Below are 26,309 nucleotides of genomic sequence, written 5' to 3'. Positions count from 1 at the left end.
GTCCAAGGAGCGCACACATGAGCGATGGTGCCGAGACAAGTCCCACAGGAAGCGTCTTACAGCCCTCCTGTCGGGGCCCGGGAGCCTCCGGGTTCCTCCTGGTCACCTGCCTCTTCCTTAATGGCCTCATGGGAGGGACCAGGCTAAGCTGGGGCTGGTGTCTGAGCTGCAGAGTGGTGGCGCCGAGGTCCCAGCCTCCATCTGCTGGCCTGGCCGCCCTGGGCCCCAGTCCCTAACGGGTGCCTGTGGCCTAGTTGTCCTGCTGGGCTTGTGGCAGCACGTGGGCAGGCTGGTGGCTCCTAGGGGCTCAGCCCTGTGGGCCAGGCCACAATGCCCCAGTGAGGCTGGGGAGGGGGGCCCTAGGGGGCCTTGCCCCCCTGTCCTGTCCTGTCCTGTCCTGTCCTGTCCTGTCCTGCAGGGGTGCAGCCAGAGCCCCCCCCGGGCGAGCAGCAGGCGGGGGCGCTGGGGCAGGGGCTGCCCGTGTGCCTACTCCTGGCCCGGGGCAGTTTTACCCCGTAACAAGCTCCCCCGCGCTCTACCCCGCTTCACGGGCTCGTCTGTCCGCAGCACATCAGGTGACTCCTCCAGCCCCCGCCCCTCCCCTCCGTGGCGGGGCCGCTCTAGCCCTCCTCTCGCTGGTGCAGCGACGCTCTACTTCGCTTCCGGCTCTCTGCGGCTCTCCCCAGTGAGGGCGGCTCCCTGCGCTGGGAGGAAGCGCGGCGGCCTCATGGCGGCGGTGGACATCCGAGGTGGGGCCGGGGCCGGGGCCGGGGCCGGGGCCGGGGCCGGGGCCCGGGTGCGGCCGCGGCGGGGGGTAGCCCGGGGAGCGGGGGCTTTATGGCCCCGTGGGGCCGGTTACTCAGAGGGGTGGGCGTCTCTGTACTTGGAGGTGTTTAAGACCCGGGCAGACAAAGCCGCGGCTGGTGCTGCTGTGGAAAGGGGGGCGGGCCGGCCGGCCCAGTGGTTCTCAACCTGTTTTGTACCAGGACCCGTCTGTAAACATGGACGGCCAGTCCCCATCACTCCCGCCCCGCTGCCCCCAGCCCTCCGGCTGGAGCTCTGCCAGCCTGCAAGGGAAAAGCCGCTTTCCTTCCCTTTAAAGGAGAACCCGTTTTTAAAGCTTGTTCACGACCCGTTCGTACAGCCTTGCGACCCACTTTCGGGTCACGACCCACGGGTTGAGAGAGGCTGGACTAGGTGATCTCCCAAGGTCCCTTCCAGCCCCAATTCTCTATTGATTTTGTGCCTAAAGAAGCCCAGTTCCCTCGGCCTCTCCTCGCAAGTCCTGTTCCCCAGCCCTCAAACCATTTCCATTGCCCTCTGCTGGCCCCTCTCTCCAATTTGTCCACATCCTTTCTGTAGTGGGGGACCCAAAGCCAGACACAGGACTCCAGAGGTAGCCTCCCCAGTGCCAAGTATGTGACACAAGAAGAAGAGATTTTTAAGGCATTCTGGTAATAGACATGGTCAGGTCTACTGACAGACAGCTCTGAGATTAACACTGCAACTTGAGTTATTTGAAGGAAGAGATCCTAAGTGCCATGCATTGGCTCACAGAGGATGCCCCTTGTGCAAGTTGCCACTTGGAAGGAAATGGAGTGGGGAGTTGGGGAGATGCAGATGCACAAGTGATTTGAGGAGCATGTTGGTGAGGTTGTGGCAGGACAGAGTAAGAGCTAGTGGCAGCTAAAAATGAGAGGCAAAACTGTGAAGAGCTATGAAGGCTAGGGCCAGAAGTTTGTGTTGAGGCAGTGGAAGAGTAGAGCTAGTGAAATGATGGTTGGGGATGGCAAGGCCAAAAGAGTGGGTCAGAGATAAAAGATCTTTAGCAGTAGTTTCTGTGGATCTGAGTAAGGCAACATGGGTGTTTGGGAAGACAGAGAGGCAAAAGCAGAGAGCCCCAAGATAGAAGGGTAATTCTGGGAGTAGAGAGAGAAGGTGGGATATTGATAATATTTTGGAAAGAGAAGTAGCAAGACTTGGATAAGTTCTGCAGAGGTGTAGCACTGCACAGCAGCTGCAACACAGAAATAGAGGTAACTTATGGTTGCTGCAACTGTTGCCAGGTGACTGTGGTAGCAGCCACTCCTCTCCCTGCCTCTCACAGGTTGGTGCCTGCGGTGGCTGCCCCAGCCCTGCTGCCCTCGTTATGCCACGGAAGCTCTGAAAAGTGGGGTTGAGGGACACTGTATAGGTTGTAGAGCTAAGTGACTGGGAGGACTCTGGTGCCGGTGATACACGAAGGGAAGGTTTGGGAACGGAGACTGCTTAGGCTGTTCCTCTGCACTTCCACCCCCACCCCCCTGGGCTTTTTTGTGCTCCCTCTTTTTTCCTGGAGGATGGCTGACAAAGTAGGCTATTGCCTATGAAAGCTTATGCATTTCTGAATGAATTCGTCTATAAGGTGCCATCCTGCCCTGCCTCTTGTAGGTTAAAAGATTTTTAAAAAGGAGAAATGTTCATATTTCTTGAAATATGGATATTGTTTTCCCTTTTTTCAGTTCTTAGTCAAGAGAGGCTGACAGCTCTGAGATTGACACTGCAACATGAATTATGTACAGGTGTATTTCTGTTGCATTACTCATGGTTTGCTGTGCACCTGAGTTTACTTTCTTTTAGGTATAGTTAATAATGTGCTCATTATGTATTCAGTCCCCAATTGTGGATAATTTTGCATTCCTTGTGCGTTTGGAGCTTCCACAGAAGTCACAACATTTTTTAATGGAATGACTGTAGTAGGAGTCCTGGCTGTGCAAATAATCCAGGAGCAGGCCCGTGGTGTTCATCTTACAAGGGGGTTTCAGCCCTGCTCACAGTTTTCAGTGACTTTTCCACCCTGTCCCCTCTGGAAAAATGGATGTCTTATTATTTTATTTCCTTCTTTCCCAGGTCTTGAGAATTTCATTCATTGCCAGTGTAGCTTCAAGTAGTTGGGAACTTCTAGATGCTTTACATTTTGTGTAGCCATGGAAAACTGTACTAAACATTAGCAAATCATCATTTGAATATAGACTCTATTTATGCCACATTTTTTGTCTGGCATTTAACTGGTTGCTTATGTATGTGGACCACACAATAGCTGCTATGCTTCTGCACTCTACAGTCATTGCCATGTGGTGGGAAAATGCAGGGGTTTCAGCATTTCCATTGTGACATACCTAGGACATTAGTAATTTGTCTTCATAGAGTTCCTTTCACTTAAAGATCTTGCTGTGCTTTGTGTAACCAGCAAAGACTTGGAGTGGTAGATAGATCACTGTTTTACCCACTGGACTGTAGAAGTGCTAAGACCTTGCAGCAAGTCGGGGGCAGAGCCAGGTTTAAAATCTCTTATTCTATAATTGCTGGGAACATATACATCAATGTCTGTATTGCGCTAGTAATTATAATAATGTTAAAGGGGAGAGAAGAGTAGGGCACCCTAAATTGCGCTACTGCAAGCAGAATATGAAGGCTTTTGGAATTGCAGACCTTTGGGAGGCCTTAGCAGGAGACAGGACAAAGTGGCACTCCCTTCTTAATCATGGAGTCCAACATCACGATGAGAAATGGTAACTCACATTACAACAGAAACGTGACCTGTTGGTACAGTCACCCCTAATGTCATGTACACCTGTGACCAGTGTAGCAGGACCAGCAAGTCTAGCATTGGTCTTCGCGGCCACAAGAGAAGATGCACCACCAGTCAGAAGAATAACTGCAATATCCACCCTCACTCATTGATGAACAGATGTCATATAGATAAATATTAAGGACTCCCATTCTGATTGTATTGCACTCTTTATTTTGCCATTGGTTTCAATGCGGGCGAGATCTGGTCCTGACTAATTGATTCCTGCAAACTTTCACCTATCATCAGTGACATGATTTCCTCCTGGAATCCACTTTCACAAGATATACTTTAGACCATCTGTTTACATGCATTCAAACAGAGGGAGGTGCTTTGCCCATTTCTTCCACTTAGCAAATGCTACAGCTCATATTTTAGTCCATGCATGATGTAACCTGCCAGTACTGTTTTTCTCTACTAACATTCCTAAGAACTAAAGGTATCTGTGTGATTACCGTATCTTCATATATTAGCTGAAGATGAAAGAAATAGAAAATATTATGTGGAGTGAAACATTTCTAAATAGGGAAACATTTACAGAATATATTTATGAGGTATGTTAGTAAGAGAGCTGCTTGGAAAAATGCTGACAACTTTTGAGAGAAGGTGGCAGAAGAGGTTGGTCAAAATTCTGAATATAGTGACATACATACATTGTCTTTTGAAAATGTGTGTGTGAAGGGGTGCCAAGTTCTACCGAGTAGGTCCTTTTAGGAATCTGTAATTGTTCTGCCTTTCTTCCCAGATAACCTCCTAGGGATTTCTTGGGTTGACAGTTCCTGGATTCCAATATTAAACAATGGAAGCGTGCTGGACTACTTCTCGGAGCGGAGTAATCCATTCTATGACCGGACATGTAACAATGAAGTAGTCAAAATGCAACGGCTGACATTGGAGCACTTGAAGTAAGCTTCTATAAAGAGTGGTGAAGTGGTGGAAAAGTTGAACTATATTTTCTCTCCATTCTGGTTGAGCTTTGTCCTATATTTTTTGGATGCTGCTAGTATCCTGGTGAAACTCCTGGGAAACATGGCAGCTAGGTGCAAAGGAGTCTTGGCACATCCATATTGGGAGATGTCAAAAAGTCAGTTTGCTGGAAAGCTATTTTTTTCTCCTAGGAAATAGACAGAAGGATGTCCAGGAACAATGATTTAGCTGGATTTTCAACTGGATGTTATATTTTTGTAAGATAAGTAGAATCTAAGTTAGATACTTCAAGCTTGTCTATAGAAATATAAATAAGTAAGTATATACTATCTATCACTTAACGTGGTAGTTCCCACTAACCTGAATTAGGCATCATTATTAGAACAGCTCTCCCCCATGGCTGCTATAACTTTTTTTAAATTTAGGCCACAAAGGAGATGAGTTGTGTAGGCAACTAGTCACAAGTGGCTATTTATCAACGTTGTGCAATTTGCTTTCTTTAGGAGAGAGCCCAGGCAGAAGTGACTGATATGAAGTTGCAGGCACAAGTGAAGTGCATTAACCACTGTTTGTGGACCAAAGAATGGAACAGCAGGGATCACGTAGATTAGGCAAGATGCTCATTGGCAAAGTGATGTTCATTTGCTGTGATTGGGAAGGAGCTTTTGTGTACCCCCTTGCACACATTCTGGTCAGTACCATTGGTCCTTGGCTCCCAAATTTAAGCATCAGCTGTAGCTAGTTATAGTTTCCATTTGTTTATTCTTCTGTTAACCAGTTTGCCAAGAGATTGAGCTCAGGATTTCTTAACATTGTTTAAGCCCAAAGCTAGGTTTTGATGTTTAGCATGGAAAGAGCTAATGGCATGAAAGATCTCATAGCCCATCACAGTTTCCAGGCCTTGTAACATCTCAGTGAGTTTTCACATCCTATATATTCACTCTCAGATGACTAAAGATATTTATTCTGGTCACTTGCCTTTCAGTCAAATGATTGGAGTGGAGTATATCCTCCTTCATGCTCAAGAGCCCATTCTCTTCATTATTCGAAAGCAGCAAAGACAGTCTCCTACACAAGGTAAGGTCGCTCACAGTTTCTGTCTCTGATGACAGTCTTTTTTTTGTTATATTTCTGTTCTGTATGTGTGTTCATATTATTCCCCTCATCTTACATATCTTTAAATCTAGTGGTTTATTTGAGAGAAAGTATGGATACATCTAGTACTGTTAAAAATACTCTCTCAGCACACCTCAAATTTAATGTTGCCCCAGAAGGGTGGTCTGAACTGTGATACTAGCTGGGGATTGCCCTCTTGTGGTAAAATGCTCATAACGCAGAGAGAAGGTGCTGCTGTGCAGTATATTTTCCTGTGGGCAGCTGGTACTTATTAGTATGCGCTATGTTATGCTATGCATAAGACTCTTGGTTTAAATAGCTAAACATAAGACTTATTTTGTGCTTGCCTGAGGCTGACTAGTACAAATTGAATTTAATGGTAATCATTCCCGAGTGGTTACCATGCAGTCTGGAATGCCTTGCTTTCCATGGATTAGGGTGAGGGGAACATTCCTACTGCTACTTGCATAATTCCATTTTTATCCTGCAGATTTACCACCTTGAACTGTGATCTGTCAGACTGAACATGCTAAGTAGGGCCACATAAACATGGGAATAGGAAACTTTCCAGGAGAAACCAGGTTACTGCAGATTCGAGTGTTGGTGATTTAGGAAGTGACAGAGTTCATCTTGAGTCAGTACTGAACCAGCACTCCATTGCAATGTTAAATGGCATTGAGGTATAGGAGATTGTGTAGATGTAAAAACTAACCCTTTGGGTCATTAAAGAATCCCATGGCATCCTGAGCAAGAAGAAGTAATTTACCTGCACCTTGCCAAAGGTCCATGTGAAATAACTGCATTCCCCTCTCTACCCCCCTCCTCCCCGGCCCCAATCACATACAGCTGGATTTTGTATTCCTTGTTCTAAATTTGCTTGTAGCAATCTTCTGACAGTTAGGTGCAGGGTGAACCGTGTTCTGCATTTACTATACATAATCTGTAAAATTACTTTGAGATCATTTAGAATAAATGTTTTAGGAATGAAAAATATAGGCAAGGTAAAGAGCCTTGGGTGCCCAGGAGTGGGGAGTGGGATGATGCATGTCTCTCAGGCATCTCATCAGTTTCTTCAAATGAATGCTTTGGCCCCATTTTCTGAAACCTCTCCTGCTCCTCCTTTTTTATTTGAAGAAACCAACAAGATGACAGGGACAGGTGTTTAAAATGCTCCTAAGCAAAACTAGATGTACTGTTACCCTAGAACCTCCACTACATCTCGAGGCAGCTTGTTCCAGTGCTTTACCACCCTCACACAGACATTTCTTCCTAATGCAATCTAATTTTCATTTGTTTGAACTTCAGATCCTTCCTACTTATCCTATCCCCTGTGTATCTCCCTGTGGAGAATAGTCAGGCACCATTCTCTTTCTATGTGTTATCACATTTCCTCTCAGTTTTATCTTCTCCAGACTAAATGATCCTAGTTCTTTCTAACTTTCTTTGTAAATCATCTTTCCTGGACATGTATCCATTATCCTGGTTGGGACTGCAGTGGTACATGTCTGTACTAGCACTGTCAGTCTCAGTGATGACTTTCATCTCTCAGGTAAGTCTAGACTCTCCAAAGTAGCTCTGGGGGATTAGTTACCAATAAAAAGGAATAAAATGCATCTGTTCCAGAGCAGGTAGAAATTAGACTCCTCCCTTTGCTACAATTTAGCTGATTCTTGGGCCACAGGGTTGTTTTCACTTATGACCTGAAAAGGAAGCTTTGCAGAGTGTTTCTGTCAGACAGATCTGTGAATAAAAATCAGAGGAGTAGCTTTAGAGACTTATAGCTGCAACCTTGTCCTTCCTGGCTTCAAAAGATTATAATTACTCCTTATTAGAACAGCACTAAGGGAGCAGTATAAAATAACATGTGCAGCCCTAATAACATGTGCATCTGTTCTGTAGAAAATGACAGTGCTTTGCTGCTTCGTTTTTGGGAAGGGAAGGCTGGGAATCTGTTTTTCTTTCTCACTAGCTTACATTGGGTAAACGTTTGTCAATGCTGGAATAGCAGTGGAGGCCAGAGGGCAGGTTACTATCCTGTGGCTGCCTCCAGAGCAGTACCTGAGCAACAGTTGGATGCAACATCTGTGAGGGAGCACCGAGGAGGAGCTTTTGCCCTTAAACACACTGGGGCAACTGTTGGCACTGGATTTATGACCCAGATACCTTCCGGGCAGACCCAAACCCTCAGACCAACCACAGCTTTTTCTTTTGATGATACAGGCAGTGCTCAGATTTATGACACAATTGGTTCCTGAAAACCTTTTCTTAAGTTGAAACATTGTAACTCGGAACCAATTTTCCCATAGGAAACAATGTTATAAATGGGTTCCTGAACCAAGGCCTGATACCCTATTTTCACCAAAGATAGCCCAGAATTTTGTACTCAGTCAATTATAGATGAGTAGTGTAGCTACATTAATGTATTTATATTGTAAATAGCAACCATATTGATTTGGAAGGACTTCTTTGAGGTGACTTTGCTGGACTTTTTGAAGGGCTCTTGGTTGGACTTTTTGAAGGGCTCTTGGCTGCAGGTTTTTTTGGAGTATTGTCTGCTTTCTTAAAGAAAGTGTCCAAGGAAGTTTGATCAGGTATTCTCCAGGGAGATGGACAACACAGCGAACTTGTTCACTCATGTGGTGTCGCATTGGATCGGGTGTTGTAAACTCGAAACTGACGTCAGAAAGTTGAAACAGGGTGTCAATTTATAAACATTGTAACTCGAAACATAAGTCGAGGACTGCCTGTAGGCAAATTTTGTTGATACACAATGATAGCAGATAAGAATAATGCAAGCAAGGCAAACAAAATAACGCCCCCCCCATTCTATATCTGCCAGTCCTAGGGCGGTCACCAGGGTGGATAAAAATCAACAACTTTTTTTTTTTTGGTTGAAAAGTTGGATTTTTTTTAAATTTAAATCGGATTTTTTTTATTTAATTGGATATTTTTTAATTTAAATCGGAATTTTTGTTGAGATGCTTTAAAAAAAACAAACGTATACAGGCAGTCTTCAACTTACAACATTTTGAGAGACAATGTTTTGCACTTACAATATTTATGAATTGACACCCTGTTTCAACTTTCTGACGTCAGTTTTCAACTTTACAATCGCTTGTAAATTGGTTCCAAGTTGCAGCGTTTTGACTTAAGATGTGTTTTTCAGGAACCAATTGTGTTGTAACTCTGAGGACTCCCTGTATAAAGATAGTTTTAATTTAAGATAAGTTAAAGCTCAAAGATATCATCGTGGAATAGGGATTATAACTTCTAATTATATACTGTTTAAGACAATATTGCTGGATAAAGTATATGAGAAAGAAATTGAACAGTGTGCAAAAAGTCTAGAGGGGAAAACTGTTAACCCGAGTCTTGATGGGTGGTGCAACGTCCACAATGATCCAGTAGTATGTGCTTGTGTGACAACAGAAGAAGAGACTATCTACCTTACAGAAACAATCGATACATCAGGAAATGCACACGCAGCAGAATACTTACAAGTGATAGTAAAAGCTATAACAAACTGTGAAAAAAATTTCAAATGTTTAGTACATAGCAGTCACAGGCAATGCTGCAAATGTATCAAAGATGAGAATAAATCTAGAAGAAAGTGAAGAAAGCCCCAAGCTAATAACATCTATTTGCTCATTTGATGCACCTCTTGGCCAAAGGCTTCAGTGTTCCAGAAATAAAGGCTAATGTTGTTGAAATTGCAAAATACTTCTGTAACAACCACTTTGCAGCAGCCGCTTTGAAGAAAGCAGGAGGAACCAAACTAACTCTCTCAAAAGATGTGCGATGGAACTCAATAGTGGACTGTTTTGAACAATATATTGAGAGCTCGCCTAATCTGATGACTATTTGTGAACAAAATTGTGACCAAATAGATGGAACTGACAGCCAAAATTCTCAAATTTGGGCTAAAGTGAAATGTAGAACTTATGCTGACTATCTTGAAGCCTGTTTCTGTAGCCTTGAATGACGTGCAGGAAAATTGCTATTTTATTGCTGATGCTATTGAAATTTGGAAGGAACTGAGTGAGACCTTGAAAAGACAAATACACAATGACAGAATTAAGTTACAGGCATTAAAAAAACAAATGGATCAAGCACTATCACCAGTTCATTTTCTTGCCAATATTCTCAATACCTGGTACCAGCGTCAATCCTTAACTGCTGAAGAAGAGGAGTTGGCTATGACATGGGCATCCAACAATCATCCCTCCAGAATACCAACTACAATAAAGTTCAGGCCTAAGGGTGAATTGTTTAAAAATATATATGTTTGCTGATGAGATTTTAAAGAAAGTCACACCAGTGAACTGGTGGAAGTCACTTAAGCACCTAGATCACCCAGGGTGTGGCGGTGCACCCCCTGTGGGCGGTTGGCAGTCGCCGCTCACCACCCTGCCGCCAACATCACTGGTGGCATCGGAGGGCAATCCACTGGTCACCGCTGCTGCTGCTGGTGGCAGCTGTGGGTGGTCACCAACCCGAGGTTGCCACTTGCTACCTCCCCCCTGCCGGCGGCAGTGTCTGCGGGAGCTCCCCCTCTTACCACCGCCGTGCTGCTGCTGCCAGGCCCCCCCAGCCACTGGGGGCACGTGCTGTTCATGTGTATAACCAAGTATTTTAAGTTTCTCATGTTAACCTCGCTGAAATAATCTATTTAACTTTTATTAAAAACACATTTCACATAACTAATTCATGGTCATATGGCCAGGTGCCGGGGGATTGGAAACTGGCTAATGTCCCAATTTTCAAGAAAGGGAGGAAGGAGGACCCAAGTAACTATAGGCCTGTAAGCCTCACCTCGGTGCTCGGAGAGAATCATCAAGGAGCATATCTGTGGGGGGCCTGCAGGGGAGATCATGCTCAGGGGCAATCAGCGTGGGTTCATCAAAGGCAGGTCCTGCCTGACCAACCCGATTGCCTTTTATGACCAAGTAACTAAATCCTTGGATGATGGTGTCTCTGTGGATGTAGTCTTTCTAGACTTTAAGAAGGCCTTTGACACTGCCTCTCACCCCATCCTCATCAGTAAATTAAGCGACTGCGACATTGATGCCTACACAGTTTGATGGGTAAAAAATTGGCTGATGGGGTGCACCCAGAGAGTAGTGGTGGACAGGTTGTACTCAATGTGGCAAGATGTGAGCAGTGGGGTACCCCAGGGCTTGGTCCTCGGGCCCGCGCTGTTTAACAACTTCATCAGCAACTTGGACAACGGCGTGGAAAGCACGCTGTCCAAGTTTGCTGATGACACTAAGATGTGGGGCAAGGTGGACACACTTGAAAGGAGAGAGAGGCTGCAAATAGATTTAGACAGACTACAAAAGTGGGCAGACAAGAATAGGATGGGATTCAACGTAGACAAATGCAGGGTGTTGCACCTAGGGAGAAGGAATCTACAGCATACATACAGGCTGGGGCGTTCCCTTCTTGAAAGTACAGAAGCGGAAAGGAATGTTGGAGTCATTATTGACTCCAAGATGAACATGAGCCGCCAATGCCAGACCACAGCCAGCAAGGCCAGGCATACCTTGACATGCATCCAAAGGTGCATCTCAAGCCAGTCTAGAGAGGTGATACTCCCCCTTTATGCGACTTTGGTCAGGCCGCAGCTGGCGCACTGCGTCCAGTACTGGGCACCAGACTTCAAAAGGGATGTGGCCAGCCTGGACAGGGTTCAGAAGAGGGCCACCTGTTGGTGAGAGGGCAGCAGGACAGGCCCTACGAGGAGAGACTGAGGGACCTGAACCTGTTCAGCCTCAACAAGAGGAGGCTGAGGGGGGACCTGATGGCTGCCTACAAGCTCATCAGGGGAGATCGATAGCAAATAGGTAGAGCCTTTTTCTCCCCAGCACTACCTGGGGTGACGAGGAACAATGGTAATAAGCTGATGGAGAATAGGTTTAGATTAGAGATCAGAAGGCAATATTTTACAGTAAGTTAGTGTGGCCAAAATCTGGAACCTACTTCCCAGGGAAGTGGTCCTCGCTCCTACCTTGGGCAAATTCAAGAGGAAGTTGGACGATCACCTCTCTTGGGTCTTGTGAACCCAACATTCATTCCTGCCTGTGGCAGGGGGTCAGGCTAGATGATCTGTTCAGGTCCCTCCTGACCCTAGCTACTACAAAACTAAAATAGTTAAAAATTCAAAAATACATATACTTGTTTTGTTAAACTAATTATACATTTGTTGTTGAAGAAAAATATCCAGAATACATACTAAAAACAATTTAAATGTCATAATTCAGCTTTCTGATGTTGCTGCAAAATTAATCTGCAAAAATATCAAAATAAATCACTGCTTTAAAATGTATAAGGTGTACCTTCTAAAAATTAAACCTGCATCCATCTCTGAGTTGTGAGTAATATGTATTAAGGTTATAGCAAACAACAAGAACGTACTTTTTGTAGAAAGCATTGATTAAATTGAAGCTTCCTAACCAGTGGTTTAAACCATAATTTAAATTGATTTGATTTAAATCAAATCCTCCCTGGTGATCACAAAGGGAAGGCATGTCTTGGCCATCATGCAAGTTTTACCCTGTGGTTTTCTTTTGAACGTTAGTTGTCAGCAGCCTGGAGGTCAAGGGCACAGGCCCAACCCCCACCAGAGGAGTGGGTAAGACAGGTTGGTGGTTCTCCTTTTGTTCATGGTGGCCTTGGGTTTCCCTCAGGGGCTCTTTTGCATGTCTAAAATCCCTTCTTTTGTATTCTTTTCCTCCTCTGATGACTCTTTATTTCCAGGCATTGTTGATTGGTTTCCCTGTGGAACCATATTGTCCACTTTCTGTATCAGGATATTCTTTTGTTTCCACAAACCCATTATATGAACACATTTGAATTTGGTCATTTACCGGTATTTTAATTTGGTTCATTCACCAAAACCAGAAATCCCAAGGGCTCTGCAGCTGGTCACTGGGACCTAGCCAATGAGAGTCCCTTATCTCATATTGTGGAACAGTATGATACATGTCTTTAATATCCCAGCCTGTGTATGCCTGCTTGTCTGTTGGCCTGAGACACGGTGTCTGTGTTCCTTATTTACAGTTATCCCACTAGCCGATTACTACATCATTGCGGGCGTGATTTATCAGGCACCTGACTTGGGGTCTGTCATAAACTCCAGAGTGGTGAGTGTTTTTTATATGCATGTGATTGGTATAAAGTTGTTCACATCTGTTTGTCTTTAAGCCTTTCCTTGGTCTGATTTAAGGTCTGATTTTTTTTTTTTCTCGTTTTGGGAGAAGGGCCTATGCACTATAAATAGGGATATACATAAATCACAGTTTCACAGATTTTGCAGAAACTGAAAAAAACAGCATTATCCATGATCCCTGGGTAACCTGGCATTGGCTGCAGCTTCCCACGAAATCAACCAAAAACCAAAACAGTGGCAATGACGTAGACCGAGTGAAGGTGCTCTCTGCCGATCAGCAATGAGGGGTGGGGCCACCGGGCCCCTCCACCAATCAGCAGTGGGGGGCGGAGCCACTCTGGAATGTCTGTGAACTTGGCTGTGTGCACTACAAGTGGACCACAAAAAACCTTGTTATCTCACTGTGACTTAGGTAGATCCCTATCTGAAGAATGACTAGTTTTGTTTTTAAGAAAACTGATTAACAGTACTACATGCTGAGTACCCTGAAGATGAGTTTAGATGAAGATGGAATGTTTCTAGAAGAGTGTAGTAAGCTCTGATAGCTTATGATAGCTATGACAAGAAAACTTATTAGGGACAGAAGGAGAGAAATAAAAGTTAAAGCGGGACAGTCAGAGGGAGTGTCTCAGGTTAAAACTAAAAAAATTATGTTAAAAATATGATTTTCTTTTTGAGGATTTGCCAGTAAATAGAAAATTGAACTGAAATATGTTAAAACAGAATTTGCATCGCACTTGGTGCTGTTTGGTGTATATTGGCACTCTGCTTGGCTAGAATATTGCAGCTAGACTGGTTGTTTTTGCCTCCTGCCTCATACTATAGTATAGTGTTGCAACAGTCCTACTGGATAGACAGATTTTCTCCAGGGGATAGATGTACATGACAATTACACCACCTTAAAAGGGGGAGGAGAGGGCTTGCCATGATTCAACTGAATCTGCCAGTAGCATTTCATCTGTCTGCTCCCATTGCTTGGGAGGCATAAGTTAAATCTGTGCAGCTTACCTCTAAATGAAACAGAGTTAGGTTACTGTAGCATAGGAGCAGACAGACAAAACAAGTACAGTGAATCAGAGGACCCAGGCTCACAAGTTGCAAGTCTCCTTTCTCTTTAAAGCATAGATTCATAGATTATAGAGTCAGAAGGAATCCAATGAATCATTGTGTCTGACCCGCTGCCCCTGGCAGGAAAGAGGACCAAGGTCAGACAACCACAGCCAGGAGATTGTCAAGCCCCTCTTGAAGACTTCCAAGTTAGGTGATAGGACCACCTCTCTTGGATGCCCATTCCAGACCTGGTCACCTTTATTGTAAAAAATTTCTTCCCAATGTCTAACCTAAATCTACTCTCCACTAGTTTGTGCCCATTATTCCTAGTAACTCCCTGGGGCACTCTGGTAAGCAGCGCATCCCCAATTCCCTGCTGTCCTCCCCTGATAAATTTATAGGCGGCTACAAGGTCGCCCCTCAGCCGTCTTTTGTATAGGCTGAAGAGATCCAGATCTCTCAACATTTCCTCATAGGGTCTTTCATGGAGACCACTAATCATGTGAGTGGCCCTCCTCTGAACCCTCTCCAGATCTTCTGTGTCCCTCTTGAAATGCGACACCCAAAACTGGACGCAGTACTCCAACTGTGGCCTGACCAGTGCCTCATAGAGGGGAAGCATCACCTCCTTCGATCTGTTGGTCATGCTTCTGCTAATACACGACAAGGTTTTGTTGATGGCCTTGTTACACTACTGACTCATGTTCATCTTGGAGTCAACTATGACTCGAAGATCTCTCTCAGCCTCTGAGCTGCTGAGGAGGACATCCCCCAACCTGTAGGTGTGCTGGGGATTCCTCCTTCCTAGGTGGAGTACCTTACATTTATCTTTGTTGAATTGCATCCTATTACGTTCCGCCCATTGATCTAACCTGTCCAGGTCAGCCTGTAACTGCTCCCTGCCCTCTGGTGAATTCACTTTGCCCCATAATTTGGTATCATCCACGAACTTGGAGAGGGTGCTTATCACACCCTTGTCCAAATCGCTGATGAAGATATTAACTAACACTGGCCCAAGGACCAAACCCTGCGGGACGTCACTGCCTACCTCCTTCCAGGCCGAGAATGACCCGTCAACCACCAATCTCTGGGTGCGGTCCCTAAACCAGTTAGCCACCCACCTAACTGTGTAGGCGTCCACTCCACAGCCCGTTAGCTTCCCTGTGAGAATAGGATGCGAAACTGTGTCGAAGGCCTTCCTAAAATCCAGGTAGATGACATCGGCCTCTGCTCATGTATCAAGGCAGTATGTGACCTAGTCATAAAAAGCTGTAAGGTTTGTCAGGCAGGATCTACCTGTGACAAACCCGTGCATGTGATTATTTGTCTGTCTACTCCCTTGATCAGTATAAAAAAACCCCAAAAATTTGGATGTGTGTTTGTAAAAGTTTCCATTATAAACAAAACCTGATGTTTTGATGCCAAACTAACTGTTCCATGTTTCTTTCATAACTTTGGTAATGCTATTCCATAAAAAACTTGAATTTTTTTGCGTGATAAATAGAAAAGCTATTTTAATAGCGGAACAATATTGTTCCACGGTATGGTTCTTTGTTTATTTACCAACATATATTTAACATGCTGCTCTCAACACCAGGCACTGTATATGTGATAGAATCTAGGAATAGTGTTTCCTATTTGCTTGTATTTATATACTATTTTGTTTAAACTCTGAACATTTCCTTATGCGGACTTCTTCTGAAAGCTCACTGCAGTGCATGGAATTCAGTCTGCTTTTGAAGAAGCCATGTCTTACTGCCGATATCACCCTTCCAAAGGCTACTGGTGGCATTTCAAAGATCAGGAAGAACGAGGTATGAAGCCCAGCCTTTCAGTCATGAAGCAGCTCTCCCTTTTTCTGGACTTTGAAGTAAAGCACACCTAAAAATGCTTCCATAACTCCTGGTATATTCCCATTAGTTTAGGCTTGGAGAAGAGAAAGGAACATGGGGAGGGGTATAAATCATAAAGAAAAGGTGTGAGGCAAAACAGTAACAACACAGGTTGAAGGTCTGGTGTTGGCACCTGTTCTTGTTCAGATGCCCCAGGCTGGGACTTCTTGGAAGTTGCAGGAAGTTCCACTTCTCTGCCCTTCATCAGCAGGGGTGAAAGCTGTGGTCAAGGGAATATCTAGTTCTGTAGCAACAGGGAAAATGACTTGAGCTTAGGGGAGGGCTCAAGGATGTGATTGATTTTGTGTGATTGGACTTTAATTTGGACAAATGCCATACTAGTCTACCAAAAGGGAAAATGAAACACAAAATTAAACTACCACAAATAAAAGACTATAGTGGATTGTCCCTTCCAGCAGTAGACTGACTCATCTTCTTTTTATGGTAGGTTAATTTTGTGATTCATTTTCCCTTTTGTGAAATAAGCTTCACAGGGAAAGTGAGTCATGGACACATCTAGTATTGTTGCAGTACATCATTTGTGCCACAGATTAGCAATGTCCCCTCCCTGTGTGTCACTTTGATCCCCTTCCACTGCCTCATCATAGAATCATAGAGAAGTGGGGCTGGAAGGGAACTCCAGAGGTCATGTAGTCCAACCCCCTGCCTGAGGCAGGATCATCCCTGCCCAAATCATCCTTATACAAGTCCTCTGTCTAACCTCTTAGCAAAACTACAGTCAATCCTGGCACAACATAAGACATTACACCTTAACCTGCCACAAGTAAAGCAAAAGGGCCACCGTGGGGTGGGCAACATTGTGTTGCTGTAAAGGTTGTTAATATATGCTCAAGAGATCCTAGGTAAAGGGACATCCCCCCTGCTACAGAGGAAGGCAAAAACCCCAGTCTAATCAAAGGGTAAAATTCCTTCCTGATCCCAAATGTGGCAGTCAGTCTGACTCCTGAGCGGAGGGGCAAGACCAGGGGCAGGCAATTATTTTGGGTGGAGGGCCACTTACTGAGTTTTGGCAAGTCATCAAGGGCCGCATGACAGGCAGCAAGGGGCAGATCAATATTAATTTTCTAAATTATTTAGGGGCCCAGATAGAGTGGATTGCTGGGCCGCATGCAGCCTGTGGACTGCATTTTGCCTACCCCTGGGCAAGACCCTCTAGCCAGGAACCTCCAGTTTTCAGTCTCAGCAGGAACATTGGCACACCCCAGTAACAATCCCCAGCCTTGGCTGGAGCCAGCACCCAGTGCGTCTGAGAAAGGCTTAAAAAAACCCTAAAATGTAGCAGTAGGGTGGTGTGGGGGGATGAAATTTCCCTTCCAGCTCCATGTGGCAACCAGCAAAGCCTAGAAGCATGGGAAATAGTCATAGTAGAACGTGGGCATGGCTACAGCTAGATTATTCCCTACTAGTGGCTGTCCAACCTCTTCTTGAACCCCTCTAGTGATGGAGAGCACAACTTCCCTAGGCAGTCTATTCCACTGCCTTACTGTTCTAACAGGAAAAGTTTTTTCCTGATATCCAATCAAAATCTACTTTGCTGCAACTTCAGGCCATTGGTCTGCATCCTGCTCTGTGCAGCAAGAAAGAAAAGATGTTTACTCTCTTTATAGCAGCACTTCAAGTATTTGAGACTGCTCTCATGTCTCTTCTTAAGCACCTTTTCCAGAAGCTGAAAATGCCTATTTTGTTCAACCTCTCTTTGTAATACTTGCCTTTCAAGCCCTTTATCATTTTTGTTGCCTCCCCTCTGAGCCCTCTCTAACTTCTCCATGTCCTTTTTAAAATGTGCAGCCCCAAACTGCACACAGTACTCTAGATGAGGCCAGTGCAGAGTAGAGAAGCACTGTCACCTCCTGTGTCTTGCACCTAATGTTTCTGTTGATGTATCCCAAAACCACATTTGCCTTTTGGGCAGCTGCAACACACTGCAGACTCATATTGAGTCTGTGATCTACCAAGACTGAGATTCTTCTCCACAGTGCTGCCACCCAGACAGGTGTCACCCATTTTGTATTTCTGATTATTTTTCCAAGTATAGCACCTTGCATTTGTCAGCATTGGACGTCATCCTGATAGCTCCAGCCCTTTTTTCCAGTCTGTCAGGATCCTTCTGAATTGCACTCTCATCCTCCAGCATGTCCTGTTGCTCTGTTTTCTGCTTTCTTCCCTGTGCTCCCTGCCCAATCTGCTTCCTACTTCCTGTCCTATTTGCCACTGAGCTCCCTCCCTGATCTCCCGCATGCCACACCTGGAGGCTGCCTGTGCTTTTGTGTCACCTGTACTGAAGGTTGTCCAGCTACATGAACATGGAGAATAGACTTTATACCCTTTGATGTGATATTGCATTTCAGCTGTTGTGTGTGACTTGCAGATAAAGCCAAGCCAAAGGCCAAGAAGAAAGAAGAACCAAGTTCTATTTTCCAGAGGCAGAGGGTGGATGCTTTGCTTCTTGACCTGAGACAAAAGTTTCCACCCAGATTTGTTCAGGTACTGTAATAGTAACTTGTGCCCTCAGTGTTGCTTCAGCTGAAATGTTTGTACACATCCAAGCAGCTGAGGTGGATAGCTGGTGGGATTTCACAGCTTTGTAAAACTAGCATTTATTTTTCAAATTTCCTGTTCTAAAAATGGGTGCTATTAAGGTAGATTCTCCCCACCTAGTGCAGGAGATACCCAAAAATATATTGTAGCATTGCCAAATTTTTAGGAAAAGTGACTACCTTGGAAGGCTGAGGGGGGGGTACCCTATCAGCTATCCAACCCTGCTGCTGCCTCTGTTTTACCACTTCTTTAGCCAAAGAAAACTGGTAAAAGCAGTGCCTTCAGTTTGATTTCTTACTTTACGGACTGATAATATGAAACAGCAGTTCAGTTAGAAATTCCCAGCCTTCTACAAGCTCATTAGTTTGCATACCCTTCATAGGCTCAGCAGTAAATTACACCCAAGAGTTCTGGCTCTGTCGCTTGCTGCAGATAGCTCTAGACCAGTGGTTTTCAACTTATGGTACCTGGATCCCCAGGGGAGTCGGTGGACCATGTCTAGGGGGATCGCAAAAGATGACTTTGATCAATCAAACTTATGTGAATACACCACACTTACAGTTCAAGTGGGTCTGTGCCTCCATTCAGAATTTCCAAAGGAGTCTGTGGCTCTGTCCATAATTTTCCAGGGGTCCACAAATGAAAAAGGTTGAAAACTACAGCTCTAGACAGACACTTACCTCTGGCTAGCGCAAAGGAACTTTCCCCCAGTAGACACTGGTCTCATATAATAGTTTTTTACCCCAAACCTCGTTCCTGGAGGTTAAGGGATATTTTTGTGTTCAGCAGCTTGCACAGTCCTTTGCTTCTTTGGGTTTTGCCTTAAACCCAGTTGACTTGGCCTGTTTCTTCTATATATCAGTGTGCTCCAATCATGTAACCTTCTGCCTCCTTTCCTTCTTGGGGTGATGGGCTAATTGTAGCAGTTGAACCCAAACCTCTTTAAATGACTAGCTCATGCTATGACACTATTTAAAAATGTACTCACCCAACTTCTTCCATGATGACTGATGCTGCAAAAACAAATGCAGTTTTATTTTCTAGGTTTAAAAGTATTTGCCCTTTGCAAGTAGAACCTCTGCAATGCAGGTGGTCTGTGTACAGCTGGACACAGAACACACAAATGCTAACATTAAAATAAAATTTTAAATCTAAGGTGGGTCATGGGCACTTTTTGCAAAGCACAGCTTATTGACCTTATATTCTGAAAGAAATCCAGTGTCAATAGATTTCTCCATATAGTTATGAGAAATCTTAAACTTCTTTAACCTTGAGAGGGTCCAGAGGAGGGCCACTCGTATGGCTAAGGGTTTACAGGCTAAGCCCTATGAGGAGAGACTGAGGGGCCTGGACCTCTTCAGCCTCCGCAAGAGAAGGCTAAGAGGTGATCTTGTGGCCACCTACAAATTCATTAGGGAGGCGCAGCACGGAACTGGAGATGCTCTGTTCACCAGGGTACCTCTTGGGGTAACAAGGAGCAATGGTCACAAACTGACAGAGAGCAGATTTAGGCTAGGCATCAGGAAAAACTTCTTCACGGTAAGGGTGGCCAACCTTGGAATGGGCTTCCAAGAGAGGTAGTGCTCTCCCCTACCTTGGGGGTCTTTAAGAGAAGGCTGAATAGGCATCTGGCTGGGGTTTGACCCCAGCACTCTTTCCTGCCTGGGCAGGGGGTTGGACTCGATGATCTTTTGAGGTCCCTTCCAACCCTAGCATCTATGAATCTTTCTTTGAGAAAGTTATGAGAAAACTTCTTTCTTTCCTTTCCTACTCTGAGCATTGGCACATACTATGTTAGAAGAAGCTGCATTTAATTTGCTGGTTAAGTCATTCCTATAAATAAGTCTGAATGGATCTTATGGAATGAAATGTCATATGGAGACATTTAGGTGCAGCTTGGGTACTGCTAGCAGTAGAGCTGCAGCAGCATGCAATTCAGCATGGGCTGTACGCATCTGTCCAGGACCTCACATATCTTCTTGTGTGGCTAGTCCACACTGAGCTGTGCCACCAGAGCTTTGCTACTGTTGGTGCCAGAGCTGTAATTAGTTCAGGTGTGTCTGAGTGTGTTGCACTTGCAATCAGATTGCAATGTAGACTCAGCTAAGGGGTGGAAAGGTCTAATAATTTGTCTAAGGTAAACTGCAAGCTCCAGTCAGTCATGAGGCAGAGTTCTGTTTTGCCTATTGATCTGCTGACTTGGGCAGTCCTTTCACTGAGGATCAGTCTTTTGTGCCTCTGTACTTCCCCTGTTGACTTTGTAGCAGCAAATACCAAGTGTTCCCAAATGATTCTAAAGTTATAACCAGCAGTGGAGCACAAATGAGAGAGGAAATGTACATAGTACATTTCTTATTTATCAAATACATATTTTAAAAGTCCACAGATGATCTGTTGTTTTCACATATTTTGCTGCTATTTTGTCTTCACACACAGTCACTCCTACTTCTAATTTTTAACTAATGATTGTAAAACATTTTGGAACACTAAGACAAGCACAGTAACCAATCAGATTCTAATCTGCGTCAAAATGCAAACATCATTAATGTTTCCTGAGAAAAATTGCAAAAAAACAAGGTATTTCCATGTAGCAGACATCAGACAAGTAAGATTTTTCCAGGCATATGCCCGACTCCTCCTAACGCAAGCAGCTCTGCGGGGCCCCAGTTGCAGGCTTACCATTTCGGCTAAAAGGCAAGAACAAGTTAAATGGACCTAACTCCTTTCCAGTTTACTCTTCTGTTTGTTGCAAAATGCGTCTATCCTGGGATTTATAGGCTGTATGATGCCTATTTTACAGCCAAGGAAAACCAGCACTAATTACAAATTCTTTGTGTGTACATGCTATTAATTGTATGCATCTTTTAGACCGCAGTCAGTACTTTTTGAAGAAATGGTTTGTCACTTTTTTTCCAGTTAATTAGTTTGATATCCCCCATTCCTCATTGGCATTCCCTGGCTTGTATCTTCATAGTGATAATATTCAACAGAAGCTAAAATTTTAGTCAGCCATAGCAAAGAATAATAATGATAAAGGTCTGGTTTATGATTCTTTTTTTCTTTTCTTACAGCAAAAACCTGGAGAAAAGCCTGTCCCAAGTAAGAAATTTTGCATTATGCCAAGTTTTTAAAAAATGAGAGCAAATCCAGATTCAGGTTCAGTTCTAAGTCTTGATTAATTAATGAGTCATTCCTGCTGCCACCAAAATTGTCAGGAATTTTGCTATTGCCTGACTTTCAAGGAAAAGGATGAAAATTTTACCTTTTTGCAGGTGCTACTAAAGGGCCATAATACATCCTGCCATAGCCATGAGCTTGCAGAAGACTCCTCTCTCTAAGAGCTGTAGTGCTAAGACACCTTTGATCTGGGGTATTCTTTGGAGGGAGTGGGAATGGCCAAAGCTGTTTTGCATCTTGACAAATTTATCCTAGCAAGCTAGGGAAACCTCAAGGACTGCCTTTGTAGATTTGGAGACAGGACTGAGGAGTAGAGCTAGTCCAGGGGTGGGCAAAATGTGGCCCACAGACTGGATTTGGCCCACCAACTGATTGTATTGGGCCCTCAGGTGGGTGGCTGTCACTGCGGTGCTTCACATGGGGCTGAGCCCTGCCTGCTCCTGCGTGGGGCAGCCCGTGATGCGCTCCCACCCACCCCCGGCCAGCAGGCACAGCTTGCCAGCAGTGCTACTCTCTGTGTGGCTGCAGCTGCCTGGGTACTGCTTGGCTCCCTCTGCTTCTAGCAGCTCCTCCTCCTGCCCCTGCCGCTCTAGGAAGTAGGTAGGGCAAAGAAGCAATGGCAGCCGTGGTGATGTGCGCTGTGCGCTACATGCCCAGCCAGGCATGGCTGCTTATTGTGCTAGGCAGGCAGAGTGATTGAAAGGCTGCTGGTAGCTGGAGCCCCACATGCAGAGGCAGGAGTCCCCTGGTTGCAGCTTTACCCCCTCCCTGTGTTACGTGCTGCCAAGCACCCAGATAGCTGTTGCAGCAACCCACTAGGAAGCTGTGTGTGCTGGTTGGGGCCAGAGTAGTGCTATCTGGCAAGTGTGGGGTGGCTGTTGGCAGGTGCATGGTGCAGGCTGTCCCGGGTAGGGCTCAGCCCCTTGAGAAGTGCCACAGGGGCAGTTGTGGGCTGGATGGGGGGGTAGGGGCGGACGGTCAGCACCTGCACTGCACTGTGCTGCTTGCGCAAGCTCTGCAAGCACCCCCTGCCCCCATTCCCTCTCCCCACCGTTGGTTGGCTTCCGGTGTTGGCACTAGGTTTATGACCCAGATACTTTGTTCTGGGCAAACCCAAACTCTCAGACTGACCATGACCTCTCCATTTGATAATAGTCAAATTTTACTGATACATAATGATAGTGGATAAGAATAATGCAAACAATTCTATATCTACCAGTCCTAGAGCTGTCACAGATTCAAGGTACATCTGGCCAGGAAGTGAGCTTCATCCTGAGGTTCTTTCTTGAATGTCAGATATCAGCAGCCTGGAGGTTGAAGGCTGAGGCACCCTCCCCCTATCCCCCACATAGGGTGGGTGAGACAGGCTGGTGGTATGCCCTCTGATCTATTATCCAACCTCTCTATATACACTACTCAAAATAACATGAATCAGGACAAAAACTATTTTTGAAATAAAATTTAAATATGGTAGATGTTTGCTTTTTAGTAGATGATGCGGTTTTTTATCTATAATATTTGTTTAAATGATATCTTCTGAAAGATTTTGTGTGTGCAGCCCTTGACAGCTCACCAAACTTGGCCCGTCAGCCAAAATAATTGCCCACCCCTGAGCTAGTCTCTAGTAACCTTGGAATAGGAGAGGTACAAATCGCATGTCTCCTGCCCCCACAGTCTCTGTACCAAGGCAGTCTTGCATCCAGCATATTAACTGTACGAGTACTGCCTGACTTCTGTTCTATCAATTTCCCCCTTTAAACAACCTGAAAATATTTTGAAAGGACTGAAAATAATGTATTTGTGGTTTCTTTTTTTATTTCTTCAGTGGATCAGATCAAGAAGGAGCCAGAACCAGCCCCTGAAGCCATAAAGACAGAGGAGAAAGAGACTGCAAAGAATACCCAGCAGAGTGCTGGCACCAAAGGGCCCCCGGAGAAACGGATGAGACTCCAGTGAAGGGAGGGCCAGTTCCTTCCTAGGGGATTCAATATGTGGGGAAGAATTTGCAAGAGGCTCTTGCTGCCCTTTGTTTATATTGGAAAATTTTGGCAAAGACCATGAACTTTCAGGGTTTAAAGCCACTTATAACAGCTTTATCTCTGTAGAAACCTGTCATTAAAGCTGTTGGTGGCAGGGCTTGAGCTATCCCAGGAGAGGATCCTTTTCCACCTTCTTTGCATTTTGGATTTTACCTTCTGTGACTGAATTTCATAGTAGGTGTGTTTTGCAACTTCTTTATGATCTCACTTCTTTGTGTTTTCCTGTCTAGCTCCTTTTTCTACGTAAGAAAAGAGGAACCCTTATTTGAAAAAAAATAATTGAGCTTTTGGCAAGCCCGTCTTTGACTATCGTACCAGGAAGTACTAATTATTTTTGTGCCCCTTCAATTCAGAGAACTTCAGCAGGATGACCAGTGCATAACAAAAACTTGGTTGATTCATTCTAAGCTATGCAGAGTTGCTTTAAAATTGTCAGTTAAAGTGTCAATAACAGTAAGAGAACAAGACTCATGCAGAGCGATTCAGAAGGGATGGGCTATAACAGGGTGGCAGGAGAGAATGATGTTTCAGTCACTATCTATAGCAAATCCTGTAAAGTAATACAAGCACCCCTGATCTTCGTGCCCCCTGGAAGAACACTGATAAGATTGCATAGCCAAACACTCTGTGGTTAGGAAATGTCACCATTAAGAATGCCTTCTGAACTTTAATTTGGCCCCTCACGTGACCACATGATGATACTCTTTAATTATATCATCACTTAAAGTTTTTTCTGTCAGTGTCTCATCTCTTGCAGTACATACAATGAACAGCTCTCAATTCATGAGCACTAGTTGAATGTTTTGCTTCTTTCCTGACAGCTCCATGTGCAGTCCCATCTATTATTTGCTGTAAACTATCCCAACCCAACAGAATTCCTTATTTTTCTCATGGGTTTTCCTGTCACTGTTTTTACTGTAGTATCTAAGTATATTATAGTATCTAGGTATATTTACATACCACCCCTATGAGATGACAGGGTGTAGGACCCATTTTGAGAAGGTGAATGCAAAGCGCAGAGATTAAGGTCAAAGTAATGAATTCTGAATATCTAATCTGAGACGTCTAGGACTTGTTCCTGTACCCACCCCCCGAATGCACAGTATTCTGTAGCATTTTGTTTGTTCACAGCACAATACCCCTTTGCCTTTAGTTATAGTTCTGAGTGCTCAACACTTCTGCAGATCAGACCATAGGGCCTCAAGTCGGGCACCACAGAATGAGGAGCAAGCGATCAGTGGTTGTCCATGGAAGTTTGGTTCTAGTGAGTTGTCCAGCACAGCATAGCCACTGTGGTAGAGACAGGGATCCAGTCCAGTTCTTCAGGAGAGCATTCATTTGTCTTAACCAGAACACCATGCTTTCTCTTGTATTGCGCTGCCTCATTCCATTTTCCAACTTCTGTGACAAATGAGACTGGGGGTCTACAGCTTCCTGTGACTGTACTGTCCTCATTCATCCCTACGTCAGGTCCATGCTCTGCACTGGAAGAAGCAGTTGCCCTGTAATTATAGCCACATCTTTGTACATATGCACAAGGGAACTGAATTTGGGTTGCACTGGTGGCATTTTCAATTTTTTCCTTGCTTGGTTTTGCAGCCTTTAATGTGCTTGCCATGTCTTGCTTTTTGGAACTTTCTAGATTTTCAAAAAATAGACTGAAAAAACAGACATGCTGCAGTGTGGCATCATCATAGATCTATAGAGTTACTGGAAGGCATTGGCAATGTGTAGGGGGTGCACTTGCACCCCTTGAGCGTGATGGTGTACCCCCTGGGAAAAGGCACTGCTGACACTGCTGGTGGCACCTGCGTGCGATCACTGCTTGCCACCCCTCTCCCCCCCTCGCCGCTAACACTGCTGGTGACGTCTGCAGGTGGTCAGCAATCGCCGCCGACTGCTGGCTGCATCTGCAGGTGGTCACTGACAGCTGGTCGGTGCTTGCCAGCACCCCCACCATGCCACCAACAGCGCTGTGGCTGCCTGTGGGAGCTCCCTTCTTATTGCCACTGACAAAACTGCTGCCACCTGTGGGAGCTCGCCACGGGCCCCCCCCAGCCTTCAGGGGCGCACAGCATTCATGCTGGAAGGAACTCTGCAGGGTGCAGTAGTAGAGTACTTGATAGCACTAGTGGGTTGCCCCCTTTTATGTGGGCAAGCTTTTGGAGCATGGTTGACACATGCTTTGTTGGCAAGTACTTGTGAAACAAATGACAGGGAGAGTGAGGCTTTGCAGGGGACTGCTCCAGGACTAGTCACAAACCTTCCTGTTCCCACTCAGCTTAGCTCCTTCTGCCGTGTCCTCATCCTTTCACTTCCCTGCTTACAGTGCCATTTTCCTCACCTCCCTCATCTCGACTGTCTTGTTCAACAAAGCCCAGTCCCTGCCCCCGCTCCTTTCTCATGTAATCTCTTCCTGGAGTCCCTGAATTTAATTTGTTTTCTAGTTTTATTCATTTTCCACCTCTTCCTTGCCTACTTTGAAGAGCATTAGTTAATTTGAAGACATTATTATTATTATGCCTGGAGACTACTAACAGACACAGTATAAAGTCAAAAGAAAGTCCTTTTTAATGCTGGTTTGGGATTTATTTTGTAGTGGAGCTATTTTCCTGCCTGTATATGCAGTATAAATACATTTTTCACATTCTTGTTTTATTTACCTGTTTTAGTTCTGATGTATGGAGTAGAATTGCTCTTGGCAGCTATTGTATCCTGCTGTACAATGTAAATTTTTGTATTGTATCAATACAAACATATGACACTCCCTA

General features: G+C 44.9%; 1 protein-coding gene across 1 annotated transcript; it reads left to right on the top strand.

Moving 5' to 3' along the window:
- Nucleotides 1–647: 647 nt before the first annotated feature.
- MED6 (mediator complex subunit 6) lies at nucleotides 648–26,309 on the top strand. The gene is made up of 8 exons (XM_006267943.4): nucleotides 648–749; nucleotides 4,356–4,515; nucleotides 5,523–5,614; nucleotides 12,713–12,795; nucleotides 15,577–15,685; nucleotides 18,153–18,268; nucleotides 21,394–21,421; nucleotides 23,325–26,309. The coding sequence occupies exons 1-8, from the start codon at nucleotides 728–730 to the stop codon at nucleotides 23,453–23,455; spliced, it is 741 nt and encodes a 246-aa protein (XP_006268005.1). The 5' UTR covers nucleotides 648–727; the 3' UTR covers nucleotides 23,456–26,309.

Source organism: Alligator mississippiensis, chromosome 2 (assembly GCF_030867095.1).
Source record: "Alligator mississippiensis isolate rAllMis1 chromosome 2, rAllMis1, whole genome shotgun sequence".
NCBI classification, from domain to species: Eukaryota; Metazoa; Chordata; order Crocodylia; family Alligatoridae; genus Alligator; species Alligator mississippiensis.
The sequence above is the reverse complement of the archived record's forward strand: the minus strand, read 5'-3'. Positions and strand labels throughout refer to the sequence as shown.